The sequence below is a fragment of the Macrotis lagotis genome, chromosome 1 (genome assembly GCF_037893015.1).
Source record: "Macrotis lagotis isolate mMagLag1 chromosome 1, bilby.v1.9.chrom.fasta, whole genome shotgun sequence".
NCBI lineage: Eukaryota > Metazoa > Chordata > Mammalia > Peramelemorphia > Peramelidae > Macrotis > Macrotis lagotis.
This window is the reverse complement of record NC_133658.1, coordinates 881,435,597-881,449,115: the sequence shown is the minus strand read 5'-3', so window position 1 is coordinate 881,449,115 and position 13,519 is coordinate 881,435,597. Positions and strand designations below refer to the sequence as shown.

General features: G+C 45.8%; 1 protein-coding gene across 1 annotated transcript; it reads left to right on the top strand.

Moving 5' to 3' along the window:
• The first annotated feature begins 3,218 nt into the window (after window positions 1-3,218).
• Window positions 3,219-13,489, top strand: AGTRAP (angiotensin II receptor associated protein). The gene is made up of 4 exons (XM_074218438.1): window positions 3,219-5,749; window positions 9,668-9,773; window positions 11,623-11,821; window positions 12,855-13,489. The coding sequence occupies exons 2-4, from the start codon at window positions 9,771-9,773 to the stop codon at window positions 12,971-12,973; spliced, it is 321 nt and encodes a 106-aa protein (XP_074074539.1). The 5' UTR covers window positions 3,219-5,749; window positions 9,668-9,770; the 3' UTR covers window positions 12,974-13,489.
• Window positions 13,490-13,519: the final 30 nt, after the last annotated feature.

Genomic DNA, 13,519 nt, shown 5'->3' with positions numbered 1-13,519 from the left:
TTCTGACTAACCTCTTCCCTCTTTTAATCATCCCCATGCACCCATTACTTAATTCAATAGTAGAGATTTGCTTGTGGTCTTCACCATCAGGTGCCTCCTTGGGACAAGAGGCTTTGAATCCCCATCACTTAGCAAGTAGGTACCTACTAAATGATTGTGGAGTGACTTCATGAGAGTGATGAAGAATGGAGGAGTAGGGGCCAGGTCTGGGGAGAATAGGAGGAGAGCAAGTGAAGGTGATGGAGTCAACAGAACTGAGACATCAATCAGACTGTCTGCTATGCAATAAGGACAGATAATGGGGTGAGCAGATGGGGTGGTTGAGAGATTAGGGGACAAAAGGAAAACTGGGGAGTAGAAAGTGAACCAAGAGAGTAAGCAATTAGGGGGAGCACCAGGACATAAGAGGGGTACCAGATATCATAGGCACTTAATAAATATTTGTTGACTTCTTGATTTGACTTGGAAGGGAATCAGAAGGAGGGAAGAAGGAACTGAGATTATTGGAGGCTAGATGGACTTGTTTAGAAAGAGAAAGGCTGAGTGCTTTGTCATCAAAGGTTGGGGTAGTTTTGGCCTGTTCGTCTTTCACCCAAAAACCTCCCATGGGAACTTTCTGAAGAAGAGGTGGGGAGGGGAGAGAGACCCTAACCACATTCTAACCAATAGCTGCTGCAGGTGTTACTGGTGAAGAGAAAGACCAGCCTCTGCCTCTCATCCTGCCCCACTGCAGCGCTAACTAGGGAGAAATTCATTTCTGAGAGCCTTTGCTTTCCATATTGAATTATTGTCCTGCTTGCTTATTTGTCTCCACTGTTTACTTAGATCATGTAAGAAAGTCTAGTGACCTGCATCTCCTTTTCCATGTTAAGGTATCTAGCTGTGACTGTGCTACAAATGCTGCTCAGGAGATAGAGGGTGACATCCTCCTGCAAGACTCACCCCCTGAACTTGCTTATTTGTTCCAACTCTGAGGCAGAAATGTGGGATGTTCCTGAAGAAGGCTCTGACATCAGGGAGGTGATGCCATGACATGCAAAGGAACTGAATATGAGTGAGGGGGTGCTGTGCTAAGTCACCAGCCTCACTTTCTGTGAGCTATTAATCAGGAAGGCTGACCCCTAGGATCAGGGACCTACTTATTTCTAATATTGAAGAAAGCATTGGGCCAGCCTAGAGTGAAGGCTTTTCACCTCTCTGTTAGCTTTTTTTTAACCAGAAATGGCAAGAGTATAATATTCATAATAGTAGCTGGCCTTTATATAGTCTTTACTATGTGCCAGACACTGTGCTAATAGGTGCTTTACAAATATAATCTCATTCCACCTTTACAATAACCCCTAAGAGGGAGGGGCTATTATTTCCCCCACTTTACAGATGGGGAAACTGAGACAAACAGAAGTGAAGGGACTTGTCCAAGGTCACACAGCTTGGATGTGTCGAGTTCAAATTTGAACTCGGGTCTTCTGACCTGGAGACCTAAGGCTCCATCCTCTGCTCTATCTAGACCATGAGGTCCTGCTAACACAGTGGTGTGGATCATTCTAACCAATAGCTGCTGCAGGTGTTACTACAGTTTAAAGGGAAGGGGAGGAAGGGTGTGTGGATGGGATAGCTTTCTCTCAGTCATCATCAGGTTCACATGTTCCTCCTAAAGTGGCAGAACTTTGGGGTAGGAGCTAGTTCCAAAATCTGTTGGAAGGAAGTAGAAGGCTATTTTAAGCTTGAAGAGATCAGATCTTTGAGGTTTGGGGCCCAGATCTTTGAACCTAGTCCTGGCCCCTTGGGGGGGCAGGATGAGGGCAGTGGGCAGGACTGCAGGAGGCTCAGTCCCTGCCCTCAACAAGTTAGGCTGAATGAAAGAGACAAGACAAGCACATGGGACCCCATCCCTAAACTACTTCTTTTCTTAAAATATTTCTTGAAGGGCAGGCAGGGGGGTTCTGTGGTTTGTGACTTGGGGAAGAAAATTGATTTTTATCTTTAAGGTTTTATGTGACGCTTTACCTATCTTGTTTTGTCACCATTAGTCAGGAAGCAATACTGGGTTGAAACTGTAGGACGTCTTCCTTTAGGCAGTTCCCATTTCAGGGGGATCCTTGCTCCAGAGACATGATTCAAGTTAAACTCTGCATGTTTCACTTGTGGAAAGACCCCACCTCAGCATCCAGCAGAGGGTCAGTGCTCTCTAAGAAACCAAAATAGACACAGCCTCTGTCACCTTGTGATTCTAGTGGTAGAAGCACCTCTCAGGGCCCAGCTGAAAGGGCAGGATCCCATAGCTAGCCATTGTCAGTGGGGAGGGCATAGCCATCAGAGATCATGAGATAGCAGCTGAGCAGACTGCAAGTAGGGCCTCCAATGCTGGCCAGTCTCTAGGCTCTTCTGGGACTGGATGCACAGGCTGATGAACAGGGAGAAGTGGGTTCTATTATTTCCCCCATTTTACAGATGAGGAAACTGAGGCAGACAGAGATTAACTGATTTGCCCAGCACCATATAGCTCATAAGTGTTTGAGGCTGGATTTGAACTCAAGTCTTCCTGACTTCAGGCCCAGTGTTCTGCACTCCATGGCACCCAGGAACCTAAAGGATTAGCTTGAGTAAGTCATTTCCTCAGTTCCCTTATCTGTAAAATGGGAGGATTAGACTCAGTGGCTTCCAAGGTCCCTTCCAGTCTTCATTTCTGCCTCTGTGCTTTCTGCATTGCCCAAGCTAGCAGCCTTATCTTGATCATCAACCTTTTTGATCCTCCCTCAGTTTTTATGTCATTCTTTTTGATCCTTCTCCTTCTTCCTTGGCTCATCCTCCTCCCCTTCATGTCTGGCCTCCACCCCACAGTGGTAGACCCTGGGCTGTTTCCATCTACTGAGACCACTATTGTGCCATCTCCCAGCCCACACCAGACTAACTCAGAGCCGCATGTCACAGCGGAAAAGATGTGGGTTTGCATCCTGTCCTGCCTTTCCTACCTCACCTCTTTCACACGGGGATAATACCACCTGGCAAACCGGCAACCTACATCCCAGAGACGACATGAGCCAATAAGGAAGCACCTGGGAAAGTCTTTGAAAACAGCCAAGGGATATGATTTCTCTCTTGTCACATTCAACTTAGATTAATATATACCATAGAAACAATGTAAAGACTAAATCCTTCTAGGGGAGGGGGGGAGTGAGATTAGGGGGAAAATTGTAAAACTCAAAATAAATAAATACTGCCCTTTCCTAGACTCCTTTCCCATTCCTGGCTGATATAACTATATGTATATACATATATATAGAAATAGATATGCAGATAAACATAACTATAACCAAAAGAAACACTTTGCTACTATGTAAAAAACTTAGTATTTCCTTGGTTTCCAAATTTATGTTGTTAATGATAATCCTCTTGCTCCCCCTCTGAAGACCTTTTCTGTTTGATTTTTTTATTTATTTATAAGATAATGGGGTTAAGTGACTTGCCCAAGGTCAGACAGCTAGGTAATTATTAAATGCCTGAGTTAAGATTTGAACTCAGGTCCCCCTGACTCCAGGGCTGGTGCTCTACTCACTGAACCACCTGGCTGTCCCTTGAAGACCTTTTCTGAAAGGGAAAAGGGTTTATCTCTTTGAAGGAGCTATTCAAGGGTCATCAGCTCATCCCCAGAGTAGATGAGTCCTAGCTTTCCCAAACTGAAGGCGGAGCTTGCCAAAATAAATCAATTCTCCTGCTTCTGGGGAGAGGGTCTCCTGTTGACCTGATCCAATGGGCCAGGATGGAGCATGTGAAATGGGGGTTTCTATGCCAGTCTGTTTCTTCCAAGGCAAGGACACTGCCTGGCTGGGTAGAATGAGCAGTTTGGGAGATATCCACATCACATGGCAGCAGGGTCTTAGGACCAGAAGTGTCCTTCAGTGTCATGTTAGAGCTGGATGGGGCAACCTTAGAAATCATTCATTGTAACTTCTGAGACCCAGAGTGATTTGCCCAAGGGCACAGAGAGTAGCAGTGCCAGTGTTGCCGGAATTCCAGAGGGACGCTGGAGGAGACCTCAGAGCCCTTTCCCTGTCCCTGGAGGGTCTCCACTTACCCTGATCTGGTGTCGAATTCATGAGAGAACACACAGAGAAACAAAGGATCCTGTTCTGGCCACACTGCTTTATATGACATGGAATAAAATCATTTAGTCGGATCAAACTAATTTTGTGTCTAAGATGAGCAGTAGGAAACTAAATGGAGAAAGTTTGGCCCCTGCCCCACCTCCTGTGGTCCTAAGCTGAGGTTGCTCTGATGATTCCTTAGGTGGGGGTAAGGATGAGCTAAGGGAATTTCTGTTCTTGGTGATTTAGAGCAGAGGGAGGAAGCTACTCTAGATGCAAAGATAATTCACTGGCTTGCCTTAGGCTTTGAAGATAAAGAGCAAGGACAAGTGATTAGGGAGGCATTTTCTCATACTCCTCATTTAAATATGTTTACAGTATTTATAGGCTTGGAGAAGGGGGAGCCACTCAGATACTCAAATTGAGGTGAGAAATTTGTCAGCTTATATGCTTCCTATTTGCCAAGCCTGACCTTTAGGAGTAGTGCCAGATAAAAAATACTAGGAAGCCAGGAGAAAAACCTTGACTTAACTTAGTGGGAAAATGGGCTTGGGTGGAGGAGGTAGGGATGCTTGGCTTCTCTAATTCCCTCTAATCTTGGGCAGGGAACCAGGAGCCTTGGCTGTTAGTCCTCACTGTGCCACTTCTTACCCTGTGATCCTAACCTCATTCAGACATAGTTTCCTCTTTAGTAAAAGAAAAATTGAGCCTCTTGGGGCCTAGAAGGGACTGCATACTCATCCCTTTTTTTTTTCATTTAAATTCTATGACTGTGGGGCAGCTGGGTGGTATAGTGTGGATACAGCACCTGCCCTAGAGCCAGGAGGACTGGAGTTCTAATGTGACCTCAGACCCTTAACAATTACCTAGCCTTGTGACCCTGGGCAACCATTGCCTTGCAAAAACCAAAAATAACCAAATAAAATAAATTCTATGACTGCTCACCATGGATTTCTAGACAACTTGGCAGGACAAGTGTATGTAAAATCATTCATAACCCTGTTGACAACTGAATCCTCTCTAGAAGAAGAAAGAGCTTAGGAAGGTCTGGTTTTTCCTTGGCCTGATGCTCAGCATTGCTAATAGCAGGTCTGCCCCTGGCCAGGCCTGTCTCATCCACCTGACTTTGTGGATGTAGAGCTCTGCCACCATAGAGTCAATCTGAACATAGGACCTGCCTCCCACTCTCAACATCCTGGGTATTGTAGGAGACACTCCCCTTTAGGGGACTTTCATTTTGGTGGGGGAAACTGGACCCCAAATTATAGCCTCCTACCTCAACTGCATCATCATTAAGGAAAATAAAAACAAAACTTTCTGGTTAAAAGCACGTTGACCCAAGCTCTTATCACTTAAACTGCCTTCTGCTTCAGAGGCCCCAACTGAGTTCCAGATGAAGTGTTGTAAGTCTAAGAATCAGCCACATATCATGGGTTAACCAAAGAGGGCATTGAGATGAGCCCGGCCCCATTCTGCCTCATGTGCTCTCTGCTTTACCAGTTACTGGCAGGTCACTCATTGATCCTCCTCAGGATCTTGTAATTCCAGTTTTCTTTTGTCCAGGGTTTTCCAGACTCACTGACCTGGTTATCGCTCACTCTTTCTTCGCTTGTCTCTTTCCTCCTGTAGGCCATTGTTTTGGTGCACTGGCTGCTGACGGCGTGGTGAGTCATCTGGCAATGAGGTTTCATTTTGGGGGGGGTGTCGGTCCCTGGGAGCAGGTAGCTTAAGTAAAAACATTACAGAACATTTGAAGTGAGGCTAAGACGACTCTCAGAGGAAAACTTACATTATCACATTGGAAAAAGAGAGCATCAGGGACCAAGCATGCAATTAAAAAGACAAGGAACACAAAATAACTCTTAAGAAATACAAATGAAAAATATCAAAAACTAAAAGTAAAATAGAAAAAATTGAAAATAGTGTAAATTGCAAAACTAAAAACTATCAGTTGTAGCTCAAATATTAGCTTATTTAATCCAAGAGAAAATTCAGATGGCCAACATAAAATGTGAACAAGGTGAATTTGCAACAGAGAAGGAAAAGAAGAAAATGATTAGAAACAAGGGCCAGCTAGGTGGGACAATGGATTGAGCTTTGGCTTTGGAGTCAGAAGGACCTGAGTTCAAATTTGGCTTCAGGGGCTGCTAGGTAGTGTGGTGGATAGAGCACCAGCCCTGGAGTCAGGAGGACCCTAGTTCAAATGTGACCTCAGACACTTGATAATTACCTAGCTGTATGGCCTTGGGCAAGTCACTGAACCCCACTGCCTTGCAAATCCCCTCCCCCTCCAAAAAAAAATTGGCTTCAGATACTTTATTAGCCTTGTGATGTTGGACAAGTCACTTAACTGATTGCTTAAAGAGACAAAGGAACGAAAAAGTAGAAGAGAAAAAAAGAGTTACAAACCAGTAGACAATTAGATCGGTAAAACTGAGAACTCAAAGACAAGGATGAGGATTTACAAAATAAGAAGCACCCAAGTGAACAGAGCAAATTTGCAGCTGTAAATGAACTACCAAAGGGAGCTAAAACTGGGTCAGATGGATACTAATAACTAACATTGAACCTTTTCTAGCAAGCACTAAGCTAAACGCTTTAGAGGTAGCATCTCATTTGATTTTTGCAGTAACCCTGGAAAGCAGGTACTCTTAGTATCCCATTTTACAGTTGGGGAAACTGAAGCAAAGAGCAGTGAGGTGACTTGCCAAGGCTCACACAGCTAGACAGTATCTTCAGGCAGATTTAGACTCAGGTCTTCCTGACTCCAAACTGACTCTTTTGTCCCAGTTTGACAACACAGAAAGAGGCAAAACAGAAACAGAGAACTATCTTCCTAATGAATATGAATACACACATTTTAAGTAAGAACCTTGCAAGAAAATATAGCCAGTAAATAATTCAACATGAGGCCATTAGATTCACATCATGCATACAGGATGGAATAATATTAAGAAAATTATTTGCATAATCAATCTCCTAAAGGAAAAAACCACCTAACATTTCAATGGATTCAGGAAAAACTTTTGAGTAAATCCATTTATGTTAAGAAAAAGATAATCACATGAAGGTCCTTCATTATGACCAGAAGCATATATAATCAAGAGTTAGGAGGTATTCTCAGTGTAGAAACACTAGTAGAACACATTTAAACAGTAGTAATGTAGCAGCCCCCCTCTTCCCACTATTATTTGACATAATTCTAGAAATACTAGCTACCTTAGTGTTAAATAAGAGAATAAAATTCAGGGCACCAACATTGGTGAGGAGGAGATAAAGATCTTCCCTATCTTCAGTTTGCCTGATGATGTATATAAAACTGTAGGAGAGTAGTAAAATAATTATAATAATAATAATAATAATACCTAGCATTTCTCTAGGGTTTACTCAGTGCAGGTACTAAGATAAGCCCTTTACAATTATTATTGCACTTGAACCTCACACTCTTCTAGGAGTTAGGTGCAATTTATCCCCATTTTAAAAGTGAGGAAACTGAAACAAACCAGAAGATGAAGTGACTTGTCCATGGTCACACTAGAAAGTGGCAGAAGCCAAATTTGAAATCAGAAATCAGAACTTTGTGACTCCAGCAGGATGCAAAATAAATCCATAGAAATTATCAGCATTTATATACTAACAAAACCCAAGAAGAAACAATAATGATGAATTCTATCCACACAAACTACACAAGAGTTGGTCTGCCAAGACATATTCAATATTTAAGTAAATATAACTGCAAAACACATTTTATAGAAGCAAAGGAATAAGTTTTGAGTAATTGTATATTTAATTATAGAGTATTAATGATTAGGGCATAATACTATAATAAAAATGACCTTACTACCCAAATTATAGATTAAGTGTCATTCCATTCAAATTATCAGTCAGATAACACTAGTTAGAAAACAAAACAAGGAGGGGGGGGCTAGGTGGCAGTAGTGGATAAAGCACAGGCCCTGGAGTCAGGAGTACCTGGGTTCAAATTCCGTCTCAGACACTTAATAATTGCCTAGCTGTGTGGCCTTGGGCAAGCCACTTAACCTTGTTTGCCTTACAAAAAAGAAAAAAAAAAGAAAAAGAAAACAATAGATTACAATAGATAAGGCAGAAGCAATCCCAGACTGAAGACCAGTATTGGATAAATTCAAGTACATAATTACCTGGAGATTGACCTCCATTCTTGTTTTGTTTGTTTTTGTTTTTTTCAAGGCAATGGGGTTAAGTGACTTGCCTAAAACCACACCGCTAGGTAATTAAGTGTCTGAGGCTGGATTTCAACTCAGGTCCTCCTGACTCCAGGGCTGGTGTTTTATCCACTGTGCTCCTGGCTGCCCCAATGGCCTTCATTTTTAACATGAACTGTTAGGAAATCAGGAAAATGGGCTTTGATCATCCTATGCCACCATAAGCTCAAAAGGAATACATGATTTGAATACAAAAGATCATGTCCTAGAAAAATCTGGAGGTACTTTCACCACAATGACTAGAAAGAGAGTCTGTAACCAAACACCAGATAGAAGAGATCCTAAAAGATGAGTTGGCAGTCTTAATTATACAAAATTATACAAAGAAAAGTCCAATATCTGCTCTGTATAGGGAGGTGCTATAATATCAAGATCCATTTCTAGTTGGGTGAATATCAAGATTCATTCTAAATGAGGGGGTCATAGGATCAAACAGGTTTTTTTAAATGTACAATTTAGGTGACTGTTTGAAAACATTTTCTAAATTATACAGTAATAAAAAAATTCAATTAATAGAATGCCAAGGTTTGATCTCATGTCTCAGAAATCGACAAAACCAATGAAAACTGTGACAGTTTTGGTAAAATCAACCCACTAAAGTAACATGGGTAAAACTGTGACTTGTTTCTCCAGTTTTTGCATATTTAGCATTTTGTCCTCAGAATGATGGACAACCTGCCCCTCCATTCCACTTGACATAATAGGGGCCCGTTTGTGGGCAGCTGCCCCAAGGGAGCCAAAGACAGCCAATGACCAAGAGTTTCCCAAATATTTGTAACTGCCCTCCGTATGGAGCAAGGGCAAGGGATGGAGCAGGCAGCCATCTTCTGGAGAAGGGCAAGTTAGTGGTGTAGGAGCCAAATGTGATAGAAGATGCCTGGCCAGAAAGAAATGACAAGTACAAGAAATTTAGAGAAAACAGCATTTGTGAAATGTCAATTGGAGGCCGGGCACTATGTTGATAGCTTTACAATTATCTACAATTTTTCTCCCAAACTCAGAGTAGCTGGAAAAAGCAGGAAGGTCCTTGTAGAAGTGATGCTTGAATAGACCTTCCTTCTCGGGGGAGAATGGGGGAGACTCCTGTCCGCTTTTATAAACTGGCACAAGCTCTGGATGATTTTGTGTTACATGGGAGGATTCAGTCTGGGCAGGTAGGAGGAGGAGAGTTGTTTTGTTTTATTTGACTAGTATAAAGTGAAAGGCCTCAAATGTATGTTTAAAAATAATAGAAGGAAAGAGCTAAAGACTAATGAGGTGTGATTAGGTAATGAGAAATGAGAAGGGAGTTATCCCCGGGATGAATCTGTTGGGATTGACTCTGCTTCCTTTTGCCAGGGGCTGTTTGATATTCTCAAACTCCTATGCCTGGGCTAATTTCACCGTCCTGGCCCTGGGGGTGTGGGCCATTGCTCAACGAGATTCCTTGGATGCCATAATTATGGTGAGTTTAGGGATTGGGAGAAGGATGGGCCACCCCTCCCAGTCCAGGGAGACCCTTGACAAGATGCCTGGGACTGACAGCTCTGGTCAGCCTTTATTTTCATGAGTCTTAACTTCCTGATCCCAGCTATCCTCAAAGGCCCTACTCAACCTCATTCTCCTCCATCTAAACTCTACTGTCTCCTGATTTCAGTTTCCATATCCTTCCTTTGATTCCTTCTTGTAGCCCTTGGCCAAATTCAGCCCCTGGGCACTCTCTTCACCAGCAACTTGGCCTCACCATTCAGAAGGAACTGCTGGATACCATGTTCTTTGTTTTGATTTATCTGACCTAGGCAAGTGGCCCTTTCTAAAACTGGCTTAATGAGGATCACCCCCTGTCTCAACCCAGCCCAGGACTTTTCATAAAGATATTTCCTTGCTTTCCTCAAAACAAATAACCCTATAGGGACACTGGACCTTCCTTCCCAGCACTGGAACTCCACTGCCCTTTATGGATGCTCAGGAAAGATATTCATTCTACAAGTACTTAGGAGCATCAGTTCTGTGCTGGTGCTGTGTAGATAGACACTGGGGGAGGGCAGTCAGTCCCTAAGGAGCTCACTCTGACAAGACCAGAGATTAGAGAATTAGGAAATGAGACAGCACCCTCTAAGAGACAAGAGGAAGGGGGGGAAGTCAGGGTGCAATAGAGATAGTTGGGGTTGTTTGGTTGGGAAGGAACTGGGACTTTAGGAGATGTATCCCACTGGATTCCCTGGAAGAGAGGAAGGGGCTACAGGGATGAAGAAGAGGAAAGGAGTCTTGACATGGCCCAGATAACCCAACAAAAACAATCAATGTTTGTTGAATTGGAATAGGAGGGTGGGTGGAGGAGTAGCTTTGTAGCAGGGAGGGGGAGAAGTTAACATGGGAGAAAGTATGGACCTGGTGGTTGGGGACAGAAGCTGTGGGAGCACAGCCAGCAATGAGGACCAAACGTGATTCCAGAGGTAGAAGGACCTCTCAGGTCCCAGCACTAAAAGGAACTTAATCCAGGATCCCACAGCTAGCCATTGTCAGTGGAAAGGGTACAGCCATCAGAGCTCATGAGATAGCAGCTGGGTGGACTGCAGATGGGGCCTCCAGTGCTGGTCAGTCTCGAGGCTCTTCTGGAGCTGGGAGCACAGGTGATGAGCAGAGAGAAGCAGCTTCTTTAGTCAGCAGCCGGCTACAGGGCCATGACCAGCAATACCTCACCTCTCTCCAGCTCCCCATAGGGAGATTAGACCTGACAGGGCTCAGCGAGGCTCCAGACAGAGTTCAGTAGATGCAATCTGGCACGGAGAGTTCCTTGGGAAGAAGCGCTGGAGGTTTCTGGGGGGCCTTCTAAAGTCCTGGAACCTCAGTAGGTGGGAGGAGCACTGACTCCTCCACAGAGGAGCAGACCAGAGCTGAGGCAAATCTCCCCACATCCCACATGGCCTTCTGGGAACAAAGGCAGCTATGTGTCCCCGGGCTCCGAGTCCCTCTCCCACTTCCTCTGCCTTTCTCCTCTCCCCTCTAAGCCTTTGAAATGACCTCTGAGTCAGTGTGATTTGTACCAAGCAAATCTTAGTGCTCCCTTCTCAAGTCCTTTTTACTTCTTTTAAGGTGAGGTCACTGGGTGAGCCCTTAATGGCTGTTCAGGGTTTGGGGGAATGACCTTTTTTTTTGGCCCCTACCCAGCATTCTGGGTCTTTCAGGCCTGCTCTGCTAACATGGAATAGGCTAGAAGCCTGGGGCTCTCCTATCCAGAGCTCCCCCAGCCTTGGTAGGGCTGCGTCCAAAGCTCTGCCCTTTGGGCACTGCCCTCACTTTGTATTCTGCAGTTTCTGGTTGGCCTGGCCATCACCATCCTCCTGGATATCATCTACATCAGCATCTTCTATCCATATGGGATCTCACTGACAGATACCATGCGCTTCGGCACGGGTATGGCCATCTTCAGCCTCCTCCTGAAGCCCCTGTCCTGCATCTTTGTCTACCACATGTACCGAGAGCGAGGGGGCGAGTTTGTCCTCAACATAGGTGAGGCTGCAGTGTCCCCGGGTAGGCTGGGCCTAGGCTCCTGACTCCCCTCTTCTCCCCCTGCTTCTCAGGCCCCTCTCCCCCTTTCACCTGGCTTCCGGCCTCCTTCACTTAACTCCCATCTCTGACTTCTTTGCTCATCTGAGGTGGCCCAGGTGGGGACAGCCCCCAGGTCTGCTCTGTGTCCTGGTGAGCTGAGGAGGGGGAAGAGAGGTAGAAGGGGATTCCAATTGTACTACTGTGCCTTGGAGAAGCAGATAGTTTAGTTACCGTGGGGGATGTCCAAAGTAATTTCTCCTTACCAGAAGCCCTAGCTTCTAGGCCACCCCTTTAGAGAAGGAAAAAAACAAGTTTCATCTTTCTTCCTTTCCTCCCTAGCTCAGGAGGAAAAGCAGACAAACACAGCCCCACTTCCCTTTGGCTCTGGTGGGCAGTCACAGTCCCAGCCCAGAGTCAGGCAAGATCCCAGGGTCCAGGGAAAGGAGTGTGCAGATGTGGCTGAACCTGGCCTCTTGGGTCCCTGGCTGATAGGGGCCAGGCTCTGGCAGCTGGGCCCATCCAGGAAGTCTACTGTCCCCCCAGAGTGGCTGAGGACCCCCAGGCAGGGCCTGATGGAAGTACCTTCTCTGTTGTGGACTTCCCTTTTCTCATGTCCAGCCTCTCCCCTGCCTTGCCTTGTTAGGCCTTTAGTTAGGTCAGGAAACATCTCTGATTTACCTCACTGCTTTCCATCCTATCCCCCCCCCCAATGGGCAGCGAGGCCATGGGGTCACCATCAACAAGGAAATGCCAGCCTGGCCCACAGCAGACCCAAGAAATGCCACCTCCCTTCCCTTGCCCCTCACAGCCTAGCCTCATTTCCTGTTGCATTGGATGTTCCTCCAGACTCTGGTCACAGCAGCAGGGCTCACAATTAACTGGAAGGAAAGTCAGACCGATCTAGGAAGGCTACAGCTGAACCTGGGCAGGAGCTTGTGAGGAGAGAACCTCATCCTGCGTTCCCCCGCCTCTCCTTCCTCCACCCCACTTCCAGGTTCCTTTGGTCCATCGCAGGAGCATAGTGCCTACCAGACCATTGACGCCCAGGAGGACCCTGCCTTGGCACACCCCTACGCAGACCTGGAGAGCAAGCCGGCTGCTCGACCATACTGAGACCCCTCCTCCTCCTCCTCCCCCTCCAATGCTGGGCATTTATTCCCCTTCTCTGAAGACTATCTTGCTCCCTGCCCTCTCACCCTTCCCTGACCGTGAGTTACATCTGGCGCTTCTGCCTCCCTGGGGTAAAGTGGGCTTATGATTCAGGGACATTCTCGCTGCTCCAATTGAGAACCACACTCCAGGGTCTCAACACTGTACTCCCCAAGGTCCATCTTACCCTTGAGAGACTCGTCTGTCTGTCCCTCCCTCCAGGGCCACACTGCCAAGTGCCTAGGCTGTGCCAGGGTCTCTGCAGCCCCAGGTGTGGCCCCTGAGGGTAGCTGTCCTCCCCTTGCCCCAGGTGGGTGGGTAGCACTTCCATAGAGGCTGGCTAGGGGGCAACAGTAAGGGCAGCCTCTCCCTCTGCTGCTTCCCCAGGGGCAGCAGCTCCATCCTAGCCACTCAGACAGAGCCTCTGAAACACTGCCATTGCTGTTAGGACATTAAAGTTTGAGGAATAAGCTCACTGGACTCTCTGTGTGATGAAGCATTTCCAGGCCC